This window comes from Elgaria multicarinata, chromosome 1, assembly GCF_023053635.1.
Source record: "Elgaria multicarinata webbii isolate HBS135686 ecotype San Diego chromosome 1, rElgMul1.1.pri, whole genome shotgun sequence".
In the NCBI taxonomy this organism is placed as follows: domain Eukaryota; kingdom Metazoa; phylum Chordata; class Lepidosauria; order Squamata; family Anguidae; genus Elgaria; species Elgaria multicarinata.
In genome coordinates, this window is record NC_086171.1 from 88,273,206 (window position 1) to 88,295,371 (window position 22,166).

The following is a 22,166-nucleotide window of genomic DNA, read 5'->3' on the forward strand; positions in this document are numbered from 1 at the left end:
TCCCACCAAGCGAGCCTGTGAAGATGGTGGGACTGAAAGAAGGTCTTCTCCAGAAGATCTGAAAGCACGGGCAGGCTCATCAGGGAGAATACGGTCTTTCAAATAAATGACCTCAACTCTGGTTACCACAAATAATGCGTTCTCCTTTATCAGCCTTCCCATACACCAAGAATTGCAGGGAAAATATTGTTTCCTATTCCCTCTTTGGATGCATTTGGACAGACAACTCCACGGTTGACTATTTAGGGGGTACTCCCTACAGGACATGATAATAATCAACCATGAGTTGACTTTTAACACATGGTTGACTATTGTAGTTGATCCCCACCCCGCAAATAGTAAATCACCGACAGTGGTGTGGAAAAGGCTCGCCAGATTACACAATAGTCAACGGTTGACTATTTAATCAACCATTGACTATTGTGTTGTCCAAACCCAATGGTTGATTAAATAGTCCACGGTAGACTAAATAGTCCACCGTTGACTATTGTGTTGTCTGTCGGGGGGGAAACCATGCCACGGTTGGTTACCAACGCCAAGAATCAACTGTGTGCAGAGTTGATTATCTGCACAACCGTTGATTATTGTGTTGTGTTGATTATTTCCCCTGCCTACAGAGTCGCGAGGCTGCTCTTGCCCAGCGGGGCTCTATAGCCAGGGGAAATAATCCCATCCAGGAAGAGCTTGGGGAACCGCTGATCGTGCTGTCCCTGGGTGCGGCGCTTGCCAATCGCACCGCCTCACATGTTCTCAGGGACATGCATGTCCCTTTCTCCCATCCCCACCATGGAGGTAAAGTGCTGGGGACCGGGGTGCTAGGAACACCTGCCGCGGTTTGAGAGCGGCAGGAGCTCCAGGTGTCCCCTGCCACCAGCCACCACCGCTTTGCAGCGAAGACGTATTGCTATGCCGAGGGGGGGGGGACATTGTCTCCTCACAGTGTCTTTCTCCACCCCCAGCATAGCAACAAATGGGAAAAGGAAGTGTTGTGGAGGGATACCATGCCCAAGCACGACATGCTAACAGTCATCTGTGGAGTGGACTATAAGGGCAGGGTTGGCTATTGTGTTGTCTGAATGCAACCTTTATCTTATATCAGATTGGTTGGAACAACAAGGAGCAAGGTCTTCCCCACTCCCACCTCCATGCTGCTGACCTGTTGGAGCTCAAACATGTTTAGCTACGTTGTTTTTAAAATGTTTCAAAAAATGGTTTTATACTGTTCTGCTATGGGTTAGCTTGTGAGTTACTTTGACAATTCATGGAACTGAATTTATTTATTTATTTATTACATTTATATACCGCCCCATAGCCGAAGCTCTCTGGGCGGTTTGCAAAAATGAAGAGTGAGCTGGAACTGAAGGATGGGCTGGAATTTGTTGAAAAATAGATGGAGTCAGGAATTAGAAGATACCAATTTGAGACGACAAATTATACCAAATGACACAGAAGATCCCAGGAAGACCTTTATGAAATGCTGTCTTGACCACCATTTGCCATTTCCACATTACAAAGACATGCAAGCCATGGGATATTGTTTGGATAGATGTGTTTATACGTTTATGGCTAAAACTGTTTTTATATGATACATTAATACTGTATTTTTAAGGTTTTTAATCTTTGTAAACCACCCAGAGAGCTTTGGCTATTGAGTGGTATAGAAGTGTAATAAATGAAATGAAAGAAATTTATTTCTGGCCACATCCCTCTAGGGCTGATAAGCATATGATTAAGGCAGGGTAGGCAATGTGATGTATCAGTGTGACCCCAGACACCTTTCCTGGTGCCCACCAAGGGTGGTTTTGTGTGTGTGTGTACTTATGAGAAAGAGAAGGGGGAGGAAGGGGGGGGAAGAAAGTCCGTCTATAGGTGGTGATTCAGAGTGAGAGAGAAAACGAGATATTGGGAACGTGTTTCCTGGCAGAGGAGGGAGGGAGAGAGAAAAATTGCCTTCTTTGAAATAGGTTTCCGTTGGAACTGAAAACTGGGCTCAAAGGACTTGTTTAGTGTGTTGAGGTTCAGGCTCCACCGCTGCTATGTACTGAAGTCCTTTGGGTAGGTTACTTGTACTTACTAACCATCCTCCTATTGCAGTCATTTTATGTTTTCTCAAATTGCCAAAGGTGCCCAGGGGCCCCAAAAGGTTGCCTACCCCTGGATGAAGGTATCTCCCCTGGGCTTGTGAACCATGGTTAAGGTGGGGTGAGGGGAGAATGGTGCATGATTCCACGTCTCTCTCCCTTAACTATTGCTATTGTATAACAGCCAAAAGAGGTATGGTGAAAATGTACTCGTTCTGTCTGGTCACAGAACAATGCGGTTTATGGAAAATAGACTGCCTGGCTACAATTAATATTTGCAGCAATTTAAAATGTTTACCTTTCGTGTGGTGTGTGCGTATAGTTAGAGTAAGACCAAGGCTGGTTATTTGTGCATATATTCCTTATATATTTTTCACCTAATTGTTATTCTTTGAAACTCTTTGCAGAATATATTTTTATACATACACCTAAAATTATAATTTGTAAATAACACACATATTTGGAAATACATGTAATGTTACGGGAACACTCCTAGTTGGCTGATACAAAATGCATCCTTATATCAAGATATGAACGAATTGACTGACTAGCTTAATTCTATAAAATCATGATCCAGAAGGTGTATAATGACATCTTATTGACTTGCCTAAACATTTGGAGTTTTGGAGCCTAAGAAGCATTTTGTTTTGGTCTGGCTTCCTTTCCACTAGGCCAGACATGAGAAGATTTTAACTTGTAATAAGTCTTATACTGTGACCCAGCGATCCTATAAGACACTGACTTTTAAATACAGAAAGAACATTGCATGGGTATTATACAATATGCAATGTTTTGCTATCTGCTACCTAAAGCTAAAAAAGCAATAATTGACTGAATTAAAAATTGACAACATAAAAACCTAACATAACAGTCCAAGTTCAATGAGTTAACAAACCAAAACTTTCTCAGGACACTGGCAATGGAGAATGGAATCCAGAAAATGCACAACCCAGGAACTGACAGATCCAAAGACTAGCATTGACTATATTTAGTACAAGCATCTTGCCAAAACACACAGCTGGAGCAAAGGGCAATGGTGCTGCCTAATAATGTGCAAAACAAATAGGCAATGTTAAAATGTTAATATTTTCTGAAAAGTAGCGCCCCAGCTTTCAAATGATATAAATCTTGGGACCTGTGCCTGACACATTTCCCTGGGAGTTACAGGCACTCAGCAACTTACAGACAGCATTAGCTGCTGACCAAAATGAAACTCTTAATCTCTAGTGACTCTTTCAGCTCAGGAGGAATAAAATGTAGAATGATGTCAGAAAGGCTGTCAAAGTCCTTTGTATGCTAGGGAACTGAAATACTTTAAGAGCAAACCTCAAACCTTGATAGCAGATCAGCTATCAAGAGCAAGGGGGGAAAGAGCTTGAATTTAAAACCCAGGGCTGTACTACTGGTATTGTTTATACCAGTGGTTCCCAAGTAGCTAAGTATTGCGGACCCCTTGTTTTTCAAATGCCAAGCCATGGACCCCCTCCTTTTGAAAAATGTGTTATCTCTATGGTAGCTACCTGTGCAAAGCAATTTTTTGGAGAAAATAAGGGGTAGCCCCTAATAAGCAAAGGGTTTTAGGTTTACTAAAAAAACAGACCTTAAAATTTGTGATATTTGTGATATTACTACGCAAAACTGACAATGATTTAATTAGGAATATAAAGACGAATATAACTTTACTAACGTCTAGTTTACAATTGAACAAATTATGACTTGTCTAGCAGCTACTAAACCTAAATGTGATGGGAGAAATCATGCCTCTTTTTGTCCCAAACAATCCCTTTCACATCGGGTTCAATATTTCCTACTTTTAATCTCAAATCTGGATCAACATTGAGCCGGTTTCTATGCTTGTTCTTCATATAACAAAATGTCAAAAATGTTTGTTCACAAAGATATGTGGAACAAAAGGGAACTAGACGTTTCAAAGCTTTTTCACCTAACTTCTTATAATCAGGAAAAACCGTCACCCGGAATTGGTCCAGTCTGTATTCTTTGAAAAATGATTTCAATGAACCATCACAAGTCACGTCAACAAGTGCGTCTTGCTCTTCTACAGGTACATCACCACATTCAAAAGGATTCCTTCTCCGTGAGTTTTCAGGATTAGGTGCAGGGAATTAATCTCTGAAGCTAGTCGCTAAATCACGCAGGTGCTCAGTGATGTTATATTTTACTTCTGGTAGGAATTCGTTGTCGGTGGACTCCAGAAATGAATGGTGAATATGTGAATGGTGCCATGAACCCCTTGGGTGGGTTACGCGGACCCCCTGGTGTCCATGGACCACCAATTGGGAACCCCTGGTTTATACAATGGTGCTGAATAAGCCAAAAATCTCTTTATCCTCTCTATTAAATACTTCCTCCCCTATTAAAAATATTGCAATTCTGAATTGGCCATATCTGACACCAGTCATTGGTAAAGAGTTGCTGGGAGTGTTATAACCTCCCTAGTCTCCTTCTAGCAAGCACAAGGTTACACTGGCCTTAGATGGATTTAAATACCTGGTGTTTCTGTTTTTTAAATCACCTAGCTTTCTAGACTGCTCCCCACTCTCTTCCTCTTCTCTTGTATATCTTGCCTTTTAGATTGTAAGCTTGAAGGCAAGACTGTATCTATTTTACAATTTGGTTACTGTGAGTCTAGAAAAAGACAGTAATAGATTTCAGGGAACCGGTAAGTTGACCACCGCTCTGACAATATTCAACTACAGTCAAATGTTCCATGAAGATAAAAATGGCAGCCAACCTTATAATTAATTGCATCATGGTGACACCTGATAACAAAAACAGAAAGTAAGGCTCCTGAGCCCTTGATCCGTGCAGGAGTATTAAGTGCACTAACACTAGGAAGCTTCTTTTAAGAATGGACATGCCCTCTCCTGCACTAACCACAGCCATAGCTCCATTTAAGAATTAGCTTATGTTGTGTACAGCTACATACGTTTCATTTGAAAACAAGGTTATATTTAGCTATTTATGCATTATATTTATTTCCTGCTTTTTTTTGCATACATCAGCTTCTAAAGTGGTTTACAATTAAAACTCCACACAGAGGTACAGTATAAATTAGGAACAGACTGGTTTGTATATGGAAGCTTCTTCTCATCCCTGGCAACTGGTGGTAAAATCCAGGTCCCCGGCCAGGGAGGAGAAAGCAGAAACACCCAGATGGTAATAACAACCTTTCAGTTTAGGCTATATCTGGGATACCATGACGAAAGCGAACAAAAAAACCTGTTCAATCTCTAAAATGTGGTTCCCATATATTTATATTTAGAATAAACTTTGTTTACTATGAATTACTTGATTACCAGACTGGAAATTAAATAGCTTAGAAATTAATTTTATTGTTTTACTAGCTGACATGCCCAGCGTTGCTCGGGTCCATGAATAATGTTTATAACAGTTATTTGATAAATAATAAACAAAAAAATAGCTAGCAAAGTGGTAAACTTGCAAAATGGTAAACATTTTGTCAGTGGAGAGAACTGAGAAATACTAGCTGGACCTATCCCATAGACAAACAATGGAACCCCAAGAGGAAAGAGGAAATTAAAACTTCTGCTCTCTGGTTAAAACAGACTTGGGGGCCCTCAATCCAGGTGACCTAATTTTATTTGTATATTTGTTCTTCACACGAATGTGTAGCAAGAGTGTATAATTACAGATGAAGGAAAAGTTTGAGCAGCTTATGTTTTTAAAATAGATTGGAATTAGTAAGATTTTGCAACGGACCAGAACACTTCTTGTACAAATCCTCAGCAGTTAGAACAAATTACAGAACTCATAAAATGCTACTATACCGTTCACACATGCAAGTTCTCTGTACCTACCTAACGTCGTTGCCTCCGTGAGCAAAAGAGCCAAAGCAAGCTGTAAGGATCTGGAGAAAGTGAAAAAGCAGGTGGACCTCTGAGGTGTCTCTCTCATCCCTCTCTTCTTCTGTAGGATCCTCAACAGGACGATTAGGATCGACTAACTCGGATGCCAATTTCATCTCCACACCACCTTCCTCTGCTTCAATTTCTGCTTCTGCCACAGCATTGCAGTAGCTGGAGTAGCTGTCATAGCGAACTCTTTTTTTGGAATAGGATACTGTGTCTGTAACTAGCTTTTCACTGTCTTCTGGGGTTGAAATATCAGCAGCCTTGAAGGACGAATGCACCGGCATCCCACATATGGCAGCTGTATAGCAAGTATAGCTGTTGTTGCGCCGCAAAAACTTGTAGTTATTTTCTTGCGTAGGCCTGTCGTCGTTACCTCGGTCTAGGTGTATTTTGTGCAGTAAGTCTTTGTACAACCCTGAGTCTTTGTGCACAGTGTGATATACATGAATATCACTCTTCATGTGGCCATCAAAATTAAAGGTGCCATTGGAAATAGGTGACTTCACCATACTGTGCGTCATTGAATATGCCCTTCCTGAAACAGCAGAGAAAAGTCTTATTTTTCAAAGGAAACCACAATGGGTAGCAAAATGCTGAAGTGCCAGGAAATATTACTTTTCTATTTTCTAGATTTGCTAGCATTTATTCTCCATCAACAGCCAATCATTCTGTAGTCTGGGGGAGAGGCCTTTTCCATCAGCCAAACCCTACCTTCTTGCACGCCAATAGCAGCCAATCACTCTGCATAAGAAGGCAGAAAAGACACCCTTTCCCATAGGTCTGATTTGACAACTATTCACCCTAGCTTTCACTTATCAATTTCCCTTCCCTTTTCCTCTCCTTTCTCTCTTAATGTGTTATGTCTTTAACTTTAGATATGTAAGTCTAAGGGCAGGGCCTGTATTATTTCAATTTTAACTGAATATGTAATAACAACAACTACAACTTATTTCTATTCATAAATTGCTTTAGCTATTTACATTTTTCTGTGCAGTTTCTCCCTCTTTAAAATTGGGTTAGGGAAGAGAATGTTAAAGTAACTGTTGCACTAACTGAATATCCAAACTGAGGAAATGGGGGAAACAGAGAAAGAGGGAAAGTAAACATTATGGAATCTGATTCTAAGGTAAAGCGGCCCTGCTTGTTTGTGTGACAGTGGGTGAAGTTCCACAAGAGGGAGATGCAGAAATGGAAAGGGGTTTGATGGCGGGAGGAGGCTAGAGCTGAGCACGATAGAAGCTAAGCCTTCACTCCCATATTTTTCATAGGAGAAGAATATGGAGCTATTGCCTACGAAGAAGTTTATAGTTAGATATAAATATCTAACTAAAATATTGATGAAACATTGTTCAATGTGACTAAGTTTAAGATGCCTTTAAAAATGTGACCGAAATAACATTATTATACTATTCATTTCCAAATTGATTTGATACTAACTGCATCATTCACTAACAGAAACCATGGTGAAATTTGTAAGTAGCTATCTGAGAAGATACCATAGTTAAGAGTAATCTTGGATAACTCACATGCATAATATGTTCTTTTTAAAACCCTGTGATTGGCACAAGCAATCTCTGAGCACCCAGGGGGAAAAAGCAGGAGAAGAACCACACACTCTTTCTATCTTGGTTTATTCTGTAACACCAGAAAAGTTGGGAAGAAGTGTTGCTGCAGGTCTCTGGATTGCGGTTTTAAACCCACGGGGTTATATCCAACATTACATTAGCAGAAAAATTACAACAATTGGAGCACTAGGGGGAACAACATAGTGCCCATGACACCATTGTGCCTGTAGAAATCTCTCTTGGCACCTACCAGGTTCCCTTGCCCTTCAGGATATTTATTTTATTTTTAAGGATATATATATAAACCTGAGAGACTGGCATGTTGTAAAATGTTGTCCTCCAGTGCCATCTTTATTCCCAAGAATGCTTCTAGGCTCCACGCAGGCCCCAGAGGCATTCTTAGAAAATGAAGCCCAACAGGCTCAGAAAAAGATAAGCTCAGTGGTAGCAAAGGGTAGAGAAAGGTAAGATGCAAGGAGGGATGCTTTGCCTGTGTGTTTGTGTGTGTGTGTGTGTGTGTGTGTGTGTGTGTGTGTGTGTGTGCGCGCGTTGCATTTTTTGTGAATGTGATTTGGCATTTGGGCTCAGCCCCCACCTCTGCTTTGTATTCACTTTTTTGGTGAAGTCACTTGTCTCTGAGCCTCATCAGTTTGCCTTCTGCAAAGTTGGTGTTGGTGCTGAAAATGATGGGTTCAAAATAATGGCTTTGTGTTTTGGAGCCCAGAGACCGCCTCTGCCTTCTACTAAGGTTCTTGGCAAACTTAAATTTTTGTTTAGCCTCAATAGTTTATTTTCTGGGGGAAAGGTGCTTTGTGGCTGGCCATACCCATCATGACAACCATTTGTTGAATGGGCAAGCCCTGCCCATGGCAATCATTTTGTGAGAGTACCCATGACACTCTCAAACTTCAAAATGTGCCAACTGACACAAAAAGGTTTGGGACCCCTGCATTAGTATTTGTACATCTGCTAGCAGAACACCTAAAACAACTTGCACAAGTAACACCTATGATTATAAAATCATAATAATTCTGTAACCATAATGAGTTGTGCATCAGTTTGTGCAAACTGAATTGAAGCATTGGATCTGGCACATGTGCAAGGATGAAAACAGGATTTCCACAAGCAGTAGAGGTTTTGCACAAAACTAGAAGTCTTGCACCACTCGATACAACCCATGGGAATAATCCACCAGACAGCAGCTTGCAATAACTAGATGAAAACAAAGCCAAAAAAATATATGTGCCCTGAGTTTCTCACCATAGGGCACACGTGGATGGCTCCCATTTGCTATATTATCTGATGCACCAGCCTCTTCTGTTACAGAGCCAGTGAGAGGGATAGTACTTTCATCAGTTGCTTTGGCACCAGGAAGTTCTTTAAAGACAGGCATATCCTCATCCTGAATTTTGTCTAGGCTTTCATCAGATATCTTTGATAATGCACCTTCTTTCTTTAACCGACCTAAGGAAAACACAGAACTTTAATAAAGATGGTTCAATATCTATGCAATAGCCATTCTGTGTCAGAAGTGAAGCTTTTCACGGTCTAGCTCCTTCCTATCTCTCCTCTCTCATCTCACACTATTGCCCCGCTCGTGCTCTTCGCTCCTCTGATGCCATGTTTCTCGCCTGCCCAAGGGCCTCTACTTCCCTTGCTCGGCTCCGTCCATTTTCTTCTGCTGCCCCTTACGCCTGGAACGCTCTTCCAGAACATTTGAGAACTACAACTTCAATCGCAGCTTTTAAAGCTCAACTAAAAACTTTTCTTTTTCCTAAAGCTTTTAAAACTTGATGTTGTGCAGACTTTATACTGTTAGTTTTACCCTACCCTGTGCCTGCTTACCCTACCCTGTGCCTGTTTGCATTCTCTTCCCCTCCTTATTGTTTTACTATGATTTTATTAGATTGTAAGCCTATGCGGCAGAGTCTTGCTATTTACTGTTTTACTCTGTACAGCACCATGTACATTGATGGTGCTATATAAATAAATAATAATAATAATAATAATAATAATAATAATAATAATAATAATTTCAAGAAAACTGACTGTAATAGTACATTGCTCTGCTCCTTTCTTAAGCCAGACAAAAAAGAATTACATTTACTAAAGAAAACCAAAAAGTTGTATCTATCTGCACAGTTAGTGATCTAGTTTGGATTGCTAAATTTGAATTTTTGTCCCACTCTTCCTCAAAGTCAGATGTTTTGACTAGGATCCAAAATGTCTGTACAATTGGTACAAAGCGCCCTTGTGCAAATGGGACTTCAATTTGTCAAGCACCACTTCGTCCACTTGCCACAAGCAAATGATATCTGAAAATAAAGTGAGTTCTGAAGTCAGTTTAAGACAGGACACAAAAATCTCTTTAAAGCATAAACAAATGCAGAAGTCACACTGAGTGGATGTAACACCTTGAACTCATGTAAATTCCCCCTTGAACTAAGACCCTGAACTATGAAGAAAGGTTGGGTATAAATATTTAAAATAAATATGTACTTTGGATCATGGTCTATATTTTTTTAAAAAAAAATACAAGCAACTAAAGCGCAAAACGTTTCACAGCACAAGGCAAACAAACTATTTGTTATTGAGGTAAGAAAGTATTACTGCAATGTTGTGGAAATCCACAGTTGAAAGATTTTAAGCCAGAAGACATACTTGCTATTTTTCTTTTCATCCACGGACACACAAATATCCAGACTAAGGCAGCAAATAATAGTGACACACCAATTGATATTAGTGCTATTGCCCATATAGGAAGGGTGATTCCTAGGACTGAAAAGGGAAGAGAATAAAATTACATTATTTCACATTGGTTTGCAAGCATTTATCACAATATGTAATTGACCAGTGCTGCAGAGAAATTGGAACATTGCTTTAGAAGTCTAAGTCATTACATCTTAAGCCAAGTCACGTCCTCTGTGACTTAGAGACAAAAGGCTGGCATTATTAAACACATGAGCAGAGCATGTGTGGACTACACAGGATGATTTGCTACTACTGCTGAACTTCATTAGACCTGAGTTAACCGTAAAACTAGAACAATGTCAACTTGTACCAGATTACAAGTTTAATATAATGCAGGATGGTATGGTGCTGTCTTACTGAACCCAGAAAAGAAAAAAAAGTTGCCTTTTAGTTTGATACCTTTTACTAGAAAACGTACATATTTTGAACTACATGGACTTTCCCCTTTTGGCAAAAACAAAGCAGGGACACCTTTGAACATTACACCTAAGAGTTCTTAAACGTGCACTTCAAATGAGAATGTGAGAAAGACGTTTGGGAACATGCACATCATGCAGGTATGTTTGTCAGAGTTGTGACTGATTGAGATTCCATGTTGAGTATACATTTGGTTGCAAGCCTGGGTTTATCTCTATGCAGTTACTAGGTTTGCATTATCACCACAGCCCATCATGGCTTAAGCCATGGTGGGCTGCAGCGCGTACCAGCTGCCCTTTTGAATATTCAAGTCGTAGTGGGCAGTCACCGCGGCTTATTGTGGCGTGCGAACCTGGCTAGGGTAGTTTATGCAAGAGTGAAGCAACCCTCGTGTAACTCTAAAACAGTCCATGGTCTTTGTCAGAGTTGTTCGACCCTTGCCAGGTTTGCATGACATAATATGCCACAGCGACCGCCTGCCATGGCTTGAATATTCAAAATGGCTGCTGGCACGTGCCACAACCCATGACGTAAATAAGCCATGATGAGCTGCAGTGATCACGCTAACCAGCCCTGAAATAGCCCCCAGAGATCTGTGATGGCTAGGGTGAACACACAGTAGCTTGTCCAGGGACTACTGTCCGTAGACGATCCTTCTTTTACAGAAGAGAAAACCACCCTTAAACAAGGTGTTTATTACGACCTTTAGATGTTCTTTTTTGTTCTTGATTGATTTCCAGGTACACAGAATGGTAATTATTCAGCATGCATCAATAGGACAATATAGTGCATCCATAATAGACTTCATATGTCAGATATTACTCACCTGGAGCACCTGTATACATTATAGAGAACACATTAATTGTTAATGTAGCAGCGTAGAACACTGGAAGGGCACGAAGACCATTGGGTACAGGGTCTTCCTGCATAATGAATAAACAGGATAAAATATCACAACTTTGGAAATACTGTAACGGATATAGTCAGAATCAAAAAATGTTGAACACCCTCCAACGAGGAAGTTATTTCAGCCTAGTTACCCAAGCATGACACTGAGTGAAAGGGAAAATGTGGCTTCTGAATTCTGTAACCAGCAGTTACAAATTCAAAAATGAGAACAGGAAATACTTAACAGCTGGATGAGTTAATTTTAAAATTACAGGAGGCAGCTTCAGCTGGTTCTCCATTGTCAGAGGCAGAATAACAATGGTGGAGACATTGGATAACAAATGTAATCACAGACTTGGGACACACAGAACTATTACCTTGTTAGTAGGTGGAGATCCAACTTTAAGCATAAGAAACAATTACAATGGTGGTCACACTTGCCTATGCAACCCCATTTTATGGACAGATTTTTAGAATTTGTCCTATTCCCTACCCTGTCAGCCTCTCTCATTTGTGTACCCATTCACGGAACAACACAGACTATAGGAGTATAGAAAATAGGTTGGTTAAAAATACAGGTTTTAGGAACAAAGCCTGAAAGTGTGGAATCCACCTCCCTAGGGAGATTTGGCAGGGGAAGGAAGAATTGTCAGGAGACGTGAGAGCTCGTCTTTTCCCTAACTCACACCCAAGTGAGTGTTTTGATCAGAACAAGAGGCAGGCTGCCAAACACATCAGTTTCAGAGCAAAACAGGAGTCTGTGTTTGCTATTCCTTATGTTGTAATTGCAGAAAGGAGTGGAAGATCAAAGAAACAGTGCTTCTTCAAGCTTTGTCTCTGAACATTTCTGGTATTCTTACATTTACCACCCTATTCCTTGTTTTCTTCTTTGCTTGTTCCCTCTTAGGCTGCCAGGGCACCACCTCTTTTTATATGTCTTAGTTTAACTAGAGTTCCAAAATATTACAAAGAGATTTTTTTTAAATTTCACATTGCAAGCCTTTACTTTTCACTGCAAAATCACATAGCCAAGACTATAAATTCTTGCTATGGAACAGGAAAGATCTTGCTATCAAGACAGGCTTTATGAGCCTACCACATGTTGAAAGACATATTGAGTGTGTTCACAGTTGTCACAATAAGCTCTCTTCTCATCCTCTAGTGCAGCCACTAGAGGATTCTGTTTTGATTAACTGCAGTTTTGCATTACATCCAAACCCTAAAATGGGTAAACCTTAACTATGATTTGTTGAAGTTGGATTGTTTCAAACAAATCATAGTTGAGATTAAACACAGTTTGTTAGAGTCAGATGATAAAACAGGTTGTGATTAATTTTTTAAAAAAACTGAAACAAAAGCTTCTGAACCAAAAGAACATTGGTTATTGGGCAGATTAGAAGTGTAAAGAATAAACAAACACCATCCCCTCGCAACTGGCTGGAGTAGAGAGGAGGGGAGAGCATTCAAGCCTGAGGCTTGCTGTATCTCATTTCTGTCATAAGGGATTTTTTATGCAGCAACTTCCAAAGTAATAGTCACAGTGGTCTGATGCAGCAAAAACAATAAAGAATTTTGTGGCACCTTAAAAACTAATAAAATGTATTATGGTATAAGCTTTTGTGGACCAGAGACAACCAAATGGAGTAGGTTGCGGTCCACAAAAGCATGTGTCATAATAAATTTGTTAGACTTCAATAATCCAGGATTTTCACCTGGATTTTTAAAAGTCAGGTGCACTTTTTTTGAAAGAGGGGATACTGACTCATCATGCCTGTGATATCCACAACTTGGAAGATGCTGATTTTTACGGCAGTTGGCCTATGGAGGGTATATATTGCAGTGACTCATGTTGTGTGTACATATGCACGTCTGTGTACAGGGGCACATAATACTTCACATGGCATCCCTCACATTGGAGGCTGAGCCACCCACTGCTAGGGTGGTAAGTGGGCTTTGTCGCTAATACACAGTGTTGGCCCCCAAAGTAGCTTTTAGTATTCTCCAATATTAGTGAATGAAATAATTTGCTTATATGGGAGTAAATAATATGAGGGACACACAGTGGGCTGGGGTCTAAATCTACACACTGACACTATTCGGACGACATGCTGCAGCTTGTTGTGGGTTATTCAACCCATGATGGGCTGCAGTGCCCACGGGCACTAAATTACACATGCAATACCCACTTGGGGGGTTTGTGATGTGCAAGGGTTAAACAACACTCACATAACCCTAAAATAGACCATGTTTAACCCTCGCAAATGCATATTCAACATGGTGGCCACACACATCCAGCACAGGCTGTTGTGTCATGCAAAGAGCCCCATCGGATTCAATTTCTTGATGCAACACTACTGTATTTTTTAAAACAAACAAACATATGTTGTTAATTTAAATGAATATCATGCATTTTAGCCTGAAACAAATTAGCCATTCTTGAACAAAATTGGGAAACTTGCTAAATACATGCACCTCCTGTAGACTTTAGATAGAAACTATGGAAGCTCAGACACATGAGCATCCATTAAATGCCGAACAGATATGGCAGCTTTTGGAGTGCCTTATGACTATGTTGGTGAAAGCTGTATGGGTAAAGAGGGGCAGCAAAGTGCATTTGTCCTGTACGTTACCGTCTCAACAGCAAGAACAGGGAGTGCCAGTTCAGCCACTAACCTTGTTTAAGATGAAGTATCTAATCAGCAGAAACAGCACACCAGACATCATACCAGATAATAGCGGGGAGATAAACCAAGAAGCAACTGAATAGAAACAAAAACAACGTTCAATAAGTGGAAAATCCCACCATAATAAAAGAACACTAATCTTTTGACAATGAAATTTTATGTTGTCTTAATCCTGACTTGTAGAACTCGGGCTCACCATCTTTAAAAAAAGGAAAGGGTGATACAATTCAGCTGAAGGAAGGCACATTTAAGTCTCGTTGATTTCAAGGGGAGTGTTAAGAGTGCATCTATATCACTTTCTCATAAATCAGTGGAACTCAAAAGTGCTTAATTTTAGCTAGATTATTGCAGGGATCTTTTTTCCCCAAAGCCTTGCAAAACTGCCTTAACAGCTATCAATGAAAGTCAGAATCAACACCCCCAGAAGTTGATTTTGAAAAAAATCATGAAAAAGCTCAACAGAATGAACTAAACATTCAACCCAGTCTTGGGACCAACTGTAGACAACTTTGTCCATGAGAAAAAATATAGTTACTTTGATACCTATAGTAAGAACATATATTTAAACCTCTGCAGAGCTCTTTTGCAAGCCCCAACCTACATTAGGAAATTACAGAAGTTCTAATCTGCAATGAAAACTCAAGTCTTTAAAGACAATTGTATCCAATCCAGCTCTGTGTGGCTGTTAAAAGAAAAAAAGATTCTTTTGAATGGAGTGGGGAAACCTATCCCTAATGCTCATCTAACACCAACTACTTCTATCAGCATTATTGGTGGTGGTGATACAGCAACATAGAGTACTTTGGAAGGACCCCAACCTACCATTTTGCTGGAGAGACATCCAAAAAACTTTCCATAACTTTAGATATCCTATCAAATTTTCTTTGTCTTTCAGCACAAACACATTGCATCTACTTCCCTTGCTCGGCTTCGTCCATTTTCTTCTGCTGCCCCTTATGCCTGGAACGCTCTTCCAGAACATTTGAGAACTACAAGTTCAACCGCAGCTTTTAAAGCTCAGCTAAAAACTTTTTCCTAAAGCTTTTAAAACTTGATTTTGTTCTGACTTTATACTGTTAGTTTTACCCTACCCAGTGCCTGTTTACCCTACCCTGTGCCTGTTTGCATTCTCTTCCCCTCATTGTTTTATTATGATTTTATTAGAATGTAAGCCTATGAGGCAGGGTCTTGCTATTTACTGTTTTACTCTGTACAGCACCATGTACATTGATGGTGCTATATAAATAAATAAATAAATAAATAAATAAATAATAAAAAAATAATAAAATCTAGTTTACAGTTTTGGAAATCACTACAAGCTTTGAAAGCAGAGTGGTTGAAGGTGAGGTTTATGTAGTGTTACAATTCCATAAGCAGGGTAAAACAAAACTAAGAATACTATCCCCACATCAATATACAATGGCTCAATTCAGACATCCCGGAATCTGATTTCCAAACTACACTTCTGAGCACTTGCATGCTCCTTAACCCCCTTTTATGATTTGCCATGACATCTGAATTCAAGTTAATTATAGTTAGAGCTAATCATGATGGCTTGGAAACCATGATTTATTTATTTATTAAAAAAAACCATGGCTTAGTGGAGATGCACTTCCAAGAAAACTTCATCTGAACTAGGCCTAAATATGGGTAGAAGAGGGGAGCTTTCCAAAGTGTGGTTTAGCAATTAGGCTCCAAGTTGTAAAGCTTTTTCTTATTGTCATAGCCTAATCCTTGTTCTGATGGTATCATCACACAGGCTTGGAACATAGACTTCCATGGTCTCAAGCATTCATCCTTCCATCCACACGTCTCCTTCCAGTAGAGCTTAATACATTATATCTGGATCTAATCAAACCATAGTTTGCTATTAGGTTCAAACTGGAAAACTATAGTTTGAGGAAGCCCTCCAAATTGGAATTGCAAAACAATGGCTTGCAAGATTATCTATTGTAGTTTTTGAATAAACATATACTATTATAAGATCAAGCTTGTAGAATGCTCTTTTCAATCACTGTGTATTTCAATCATTGTGCACAAATCTTTATAAATAAAAGAAAATATGATTACCAATCTTGACAAGTTCCATCCACTGGACTCCTTTTGTACCAATTGCAACTAATGAGAATCCAATGGTGGCACCCACAATGCAATGAGTTCCAGATATTGGGAGCTTCAAGAACGATGCTATTAGCTGCCAAACAGCAGATCCTGAAATTTAAAAATGGGGTGGGGGAAGGTAGTATGAGCAATAATGATCAAACACTTTTTACAACATGTTAGCCTTCTTGTTTGAAAGCACCCATTTCCCAACCTATCATAAGCTGTTTACCGTGTTTTCGTTCATGGACAGCAACAGAACTGAAGTTACAGAGCTCAAATACCAGCTTTCTCCAGCAATGCATCTGCTTACTTTGTTACAAATTGTATTTCCAGTAAATCTAGACTGTTTAAATTACATAACGTTTTTTGCCTTAATGAACCTCTGCCCTATTTAATGCATTTTAATGTAATACAGAGGTGGAACACTCTTTAAGGCAGCCGGCTACTCTATCTTTCACTACATTCCAAATTTTAAAACTCAACAACAGGACAAGGAATAGCAACTTAGAACAATCTGGACTGGATCTTTTGCCAGAAAAACTGTAATAATTCAGAGAATATACCTGACCTCTTCACATTTCAGGAATATAATCAAATAAACTGGTTTATTAATTTTATTTCTCCGCACCTCTCAATACTAGCTCTATATCATCTCTTTGTAGATTATAAGTCTGTAGGCATGGGCTGTCTTCTTTTTATAGATTAGTAACAGAACCTAAAATGGCCCATGAGTTACGGTTGAACTGAATGCAAAAAAGCTGGGAAATCATTTTTTTAACGATAAGGCCAGCCCCCTTTCAAACCACAACACACTTTGGGCAAAGGGACCAGCACGTGTGGCAAATGTTGAAGGGCAGGAGCCCACTGGGATGCACACATGACTGTTGAATTTAACTTTGTAGGTCACAGGGTACACTTAATGGATTAGGCAGAGAATGTCAGTATCTGCGTCCACAAGGTGCCAACATCAATCAGAAAAGTGCCCAGCCTTCAATGTCAAGTTTTGTATGAAGTCCCTACTGAGGCATTCCAAATTAATTATTTACATGATGTCACAGGGCAAGACATTTATAAATACCAAGCTGAGCCGAGCAATGATTTATTACTTTAAAAGCAGTAAAGCCATGATCAAATTTCCCTCCCAGGAGAGCCAACCTATTCTACTTTAAAATGAGCCATTAGCACCACAAGCAACTTCTTTAGGAAGCCAACAAGTAAAACTAATCTTTCCTGGCACATCACTTTTCTAACCCTAGTAGAATGCCCCCACCCCAGCCTAAAATTGAGATCACCTGCTGTGTCATTTATAGCGTTTGACTGACTTATTTTAGGCTAAAAATAGACGAACTTAGCAACCTTGGGACCTTCAAGAGGAATGCCGTTTAGAAGCTAAGACACATGGATGAACTGATTAAAAAGTTCATTTTGGCAGCCACAGAGCTTAAATAACATAGACATTGTTAAGACCGTCTTCCTGACTGTTACAGCAGGCATCAACTGAGACTCTTGCTTCAGTACTGTCCAAGCCTGCTCAGTTTATGTTGGGATTAAAGCACAGAACAACAAGAGGGTCTCAGCTATCCAACATTAGTTCAGCCATGCCTTTCCTTCAAATACTCTTACATATTCCACACACTGCCTGCAATGGACTCCCTCTTAAAAATGAAAAAGGGAAGTTCTCTTTACAAGTATATCACTACACATCACTACACATCACTGCTATACAAGTGCACCTTAATTTGTCACTTGGTCAGAGTGCCAGAAAAAGTTTTTTTAAAAAAAGATAAATAAATTGGTAATGTACAGATTAATCATAAGCAAATCACATTGTTCTGGCATTCATCTAAAAGACTGCTTTATATATGGAAGTTAGGGCTGGATATTTGACCAGTTATGAAACAATGTAATTAAATTCTATGTTTACTACAACAGATTATTGTTTAAAGCTAAAATGTTATTTCAGAATAAATATGTTATTCAAGGCATACGAATATTGTTTTGGTTTTATTTGCAACTGCATTGGTTCGATGCCTACAAAACACTGATGAAAATTCACACAATCGCAAACGTAGCAACTATACATGATACGTTTTTAAAATTGTGGTTGTAACAGAGGGCAGAGAGCGAGAGCGAGAGTATATATTTCTCTTCCCTGTGAAGACTTAGCACCCTTAATAGAGCTGTGTAACAGCAGCTGCTCTTCCTGTCTTTAGACAGTTTTGGGTGGAGAGAGATAAAGGAAAGTAATTTGATGCAGCAATGGAGCTCTAGCAGGTGAGGCTACTCTGGTGCGTGTAGCAAGGGGTATACAAATATCCCAGCTTCTTTATTTGCAAGGCCAAATAAGACACACAGTTCAAGGTCCCAAGAGTGTCCCACTGTCCTCCGTCTTATAATGTCAGGGTCCAAATTTCTATCTTAATGAATTGAGCAAACTGACCCCTTGTGAATATGACTGTTCTTAGTTATTATTTAATAGATGTTCCAGTACCAAGCTAGCAGAGTAAGTACCCCAATGCAATTCACTTGATTTCATAGAATCATAGAATCATAGAATAGCAGAGTTGGAAGGGGCCTACAAGGCCATCGAGTCCAACCCCCTGCTCAATGCAGGAATCCACCTTAAAGCATCCCTGACAGATGGTTGTCCAGCTGCCTCTTGAAGGCCTCTAGTGTGGGAGAGCCCACAACCTCCCTAGGTAACTGATTCCACCGTCGCACTGCTCTAACAGTTAGGAAGTTTTTCCTGATGTCCAGCCGGAATCTGGCTTCCTTTAACTTGAGCCCATTATTCCGTGTCCTGCACTCTGGGAGGATCGAGAAGAGATCCTGGCCCTCCTCCGTGTGACAGCCTTTTAAGTATTTGAAGAGTGCTATCATGTCTCCCCTCAATCTTCTCTTCTCCAGGCTAAACATGCCCAGTTCTTTCAGTCTCTCTTCATAGGGCTTTGTTTCTAGACCTCTGATCATCCTGGTTGCCCTCTTCTGAACACGCTCCAGCTTGTCTGCGTCCTTCTTGAATTGTGGAGCCCAGAACTGGACACAATACTGTAGATGAGGCCTAACCAGGGCCGAATAGAGAGGAACCAGTACCTCACGTGATTTGGAAGCTATACTTCTATTAATGCAGCCCAAAATAGCATTTGCCTTTCTTGCAGCCATATCGCACTGTTGGCTCATATTCAGCTTGTGATCTACAACAATTCCAAGATCTTTCTCGTTTGTAGTATTGCTGAGACAAGTGTCCCCCATCTTGTAACTGTGCATTTGGTTTCTATTCCCTAAATGTAGAACTTGGCATTTATCCCTATTAAATTTCATTCTGTTGTTTTCAGCCCAGCACTCCAGCCTATCAAGATCACTTTGAAGTTTGTTTCTGTCTTCCAGGGTATTAGCTATCCCACCCAATTTTGTGTCATCTGCAAATTTGATCAGCGTTCCCTGCACCTCCTCGTCCAAATCATTAATAAAAATGTTGAAGAGCACTGGGACTGAGCCCACTCGTTGCCTCTCCCCAGTTTGAGAAGGTTCCATTGATAAGTACTCTTTGAGTCCGATTCTGTAGCCAGCTGTGGATCCACCTAATAGTTGTTCCATCTAGCCCACTTTTAGCTAGTTTGTTAATCAGAATGTCATGTGGTACTTTGTCAAAAGCTTTGCTGAAGTCAAGATATATGACATCCACAGCATTCCCACAGTCCACAAGGGAGGTTATCCTATCAAAAAATGAGATCAAATTAGTCTGACAGGATTTGTTCCTGACAAATCCATGTTGGCTTCTAGTAATCACTGCATTGATTTCAAGGTGTTTACAGATTGACTTCTTTATAATCTGCTCCAGAATTTTCCCAGGGATGGATGTCAGACTGACTGGTCTGTAGTTCCCAGGTTCCTCTTTTGCCCTTTTTGAAGATAGGGACATTAGCCCTCCTCCAGTCGTCCGGCACCTCACCCATCTTCCATGATTTTGCAAAGATAATAGACAAGGGTTCTGAGAGTTCTTCTGCTAGCTCCTTCATTACTCTTGGATGCAGTTCATCGGGCCCTGGAGATTTAAACTCATTCAAGGAAATTAGGTGTTCTTTGACTATTTGTTTATCAATCTCAAACTGCAATCCTGCCCCCTCAACTTCTGCTTCACTTTTTCCAGGGGGGTCGTAGACCCGCTTTTGGGAGAAGACCGAGGCAAAGTAGGAATTGAGCATTTCAGCCTTTTCTTTGTCGTCTGTTATCAATTTGCCATCCTCATTAAGCAGTTGAACCACCATTTCTTTCCTCTGTCTTTTACTACTCACATATCTGAAGAAAGCCTTTTTGTTGCTTTTAGCATCCCTCGCTAATCTCAGCTCATTCACAGCTTTAGCCTTCCTGACGCCATTTCGGCACTTCTGCGCCACTTGTCTGTACTCTTCTTTTGTAGCCTGGCCTTCCTTCCACTTCCTATATGTATCCCTTTTTGTTTTCAGGTCATCTCTAAGCTTTTTGTGGAGCCACATTTGTTTCCTCTGTTGTCTTCTATCTTTTCTCCTTGTTGGAACTGTTTGTAACTGTGCCTTTAAAATTTCATTTTTTAAATACGCCCACCCATCCTGCACTCCTTTTCTCATTAGGCTCCCTTGCCACGGGACCTTACTTATTATAGTTCTGAGTTTATTAAAATCAGCTTTCCTAAAATCCAGAGTACGTGTATGGCTACATCATGAGAACAGTTTGATTAGAAGTGTACATTACAGGGATAGAAAGAAGGAAAGAGTGGAGGTGCATGAGTTTTCCTCCATGACCCAAACTTAGGAGAGTGGAGAAAAAAAGAAGATACTTTACCCAGACTCAGAGGTTCAGGGGAGCCTAAGCTAGACTACAAAGCCATTACCATGAGGTGGGGAAATTAAGCTGAATTGTAGGTCATGCCTAAGGATGTTTATGCAATTTTAATTCTCCATATATATTTAGGTGTTCATAATTTTTTGAGATTTGATGAAGCCAAAATGAAGCACTGTTAAAACAGAGCAAGCAACATACTTAAAAGTAAGCTGCCAACATTGCCCTTCTTCTCAATCAGGGAGAGACCGTGCCTGTAGAGGAAACTCTAGAGAGAAATACAGCTAAAGGTGTGTCGTTCTGTGTGATGTATACTATCAAGAAAAGTGCACCAAAGTTTCAGCTGGCATTTCCTATGCAGAGGAAGAAAGAGCCAACTTAGCGTGGAATTTGATTTGCAGCAGACCTGATTTGCACAACACAACAGGCCATGGGCTGTCAGGTTATAAGTAGGAGAGAGCAGACTGGCTGGCTGCAGCACACCTGCTTTTTCCACTTATACTTAGCAATCCATGATCTGCTCCTTTGTAGGTTGCTTAGCTTGTCACCCAAAACTGGACAGCTGGGTTGTTTAGGGCTAAACAACCTACTAGTTAACCCATAGTTTCTTGACTTAAACAATGGGTTGTTTAGCTCCACTGCATGAGCCATGATTAAACCAGAAAGGCTCTATTTAACTATAGTTTTCTATGCCATTTGAACCAAGAAACTATGGCTATCAGCTTCAGAACAAGCCAGAATATTAAACCAACTTCAAACCATGGTAGCCATACTTTCTCAGTTCAGGCAAAACAGGGAAGTATGGTTAATTACTGGTTTCCTGATTTAATCACAGCTTACACAAAGGGAGAAGTAAAAGGGGCTGTGTGCACAGGCCTTTTGTGCCTGTTTCAGTTTAATAAGATGAAATATAATTGTGCAAACCTGGACAATGAGTTAGGCCTCTAGTTTCCAAAGGACATAGAA

The 22,166-nt window shown here is 40.2% G+C and overlaps 1 protein-coding gene across 8 annotated transcripts in view; it reads right to left on the reverse strand.

The window, feature by feature from the left end:
* The window catches only part of SLC20A2 (solute carrier family 20 member 2), a 74,404-nt gene that overhangs the window by 9,922 nt on the left and 42,316 nt on the right, over nt 1–22,166 (reverse strand). For all 8 annotated transcript variants that reach the window (XM_063131633.1, XM_063131619.1, XM_063131626.1 and 5 more), the window contains exons 3-8: nt 16,350–16,490; nt 14,269–14,354; nt 11,534–11,630; nt 10,201–10,317; nt 8,800–9,003; nt 5,921–6,509 (exon numbers count right to left, since the gene is read on the reverse strand). In XM_063131633.1, coding sequence (XP_062987703.1) covers nt 5,921–6,509; nt 8,800–9,003; nt 10,201–10,317; nt 11,534–11,630; nt 14,269–14,354; nt 16,350–16,490 — 1,234 coding nt within the window. The remainder of the gene's footprint in view (nt 1–5,920; nt 6,510–8,799; nt 9,004–10,200; nt 10,318–11,533; nt 11,631–14,268; nt 14,355–16,349; nt 16,491–22,166) is intronic.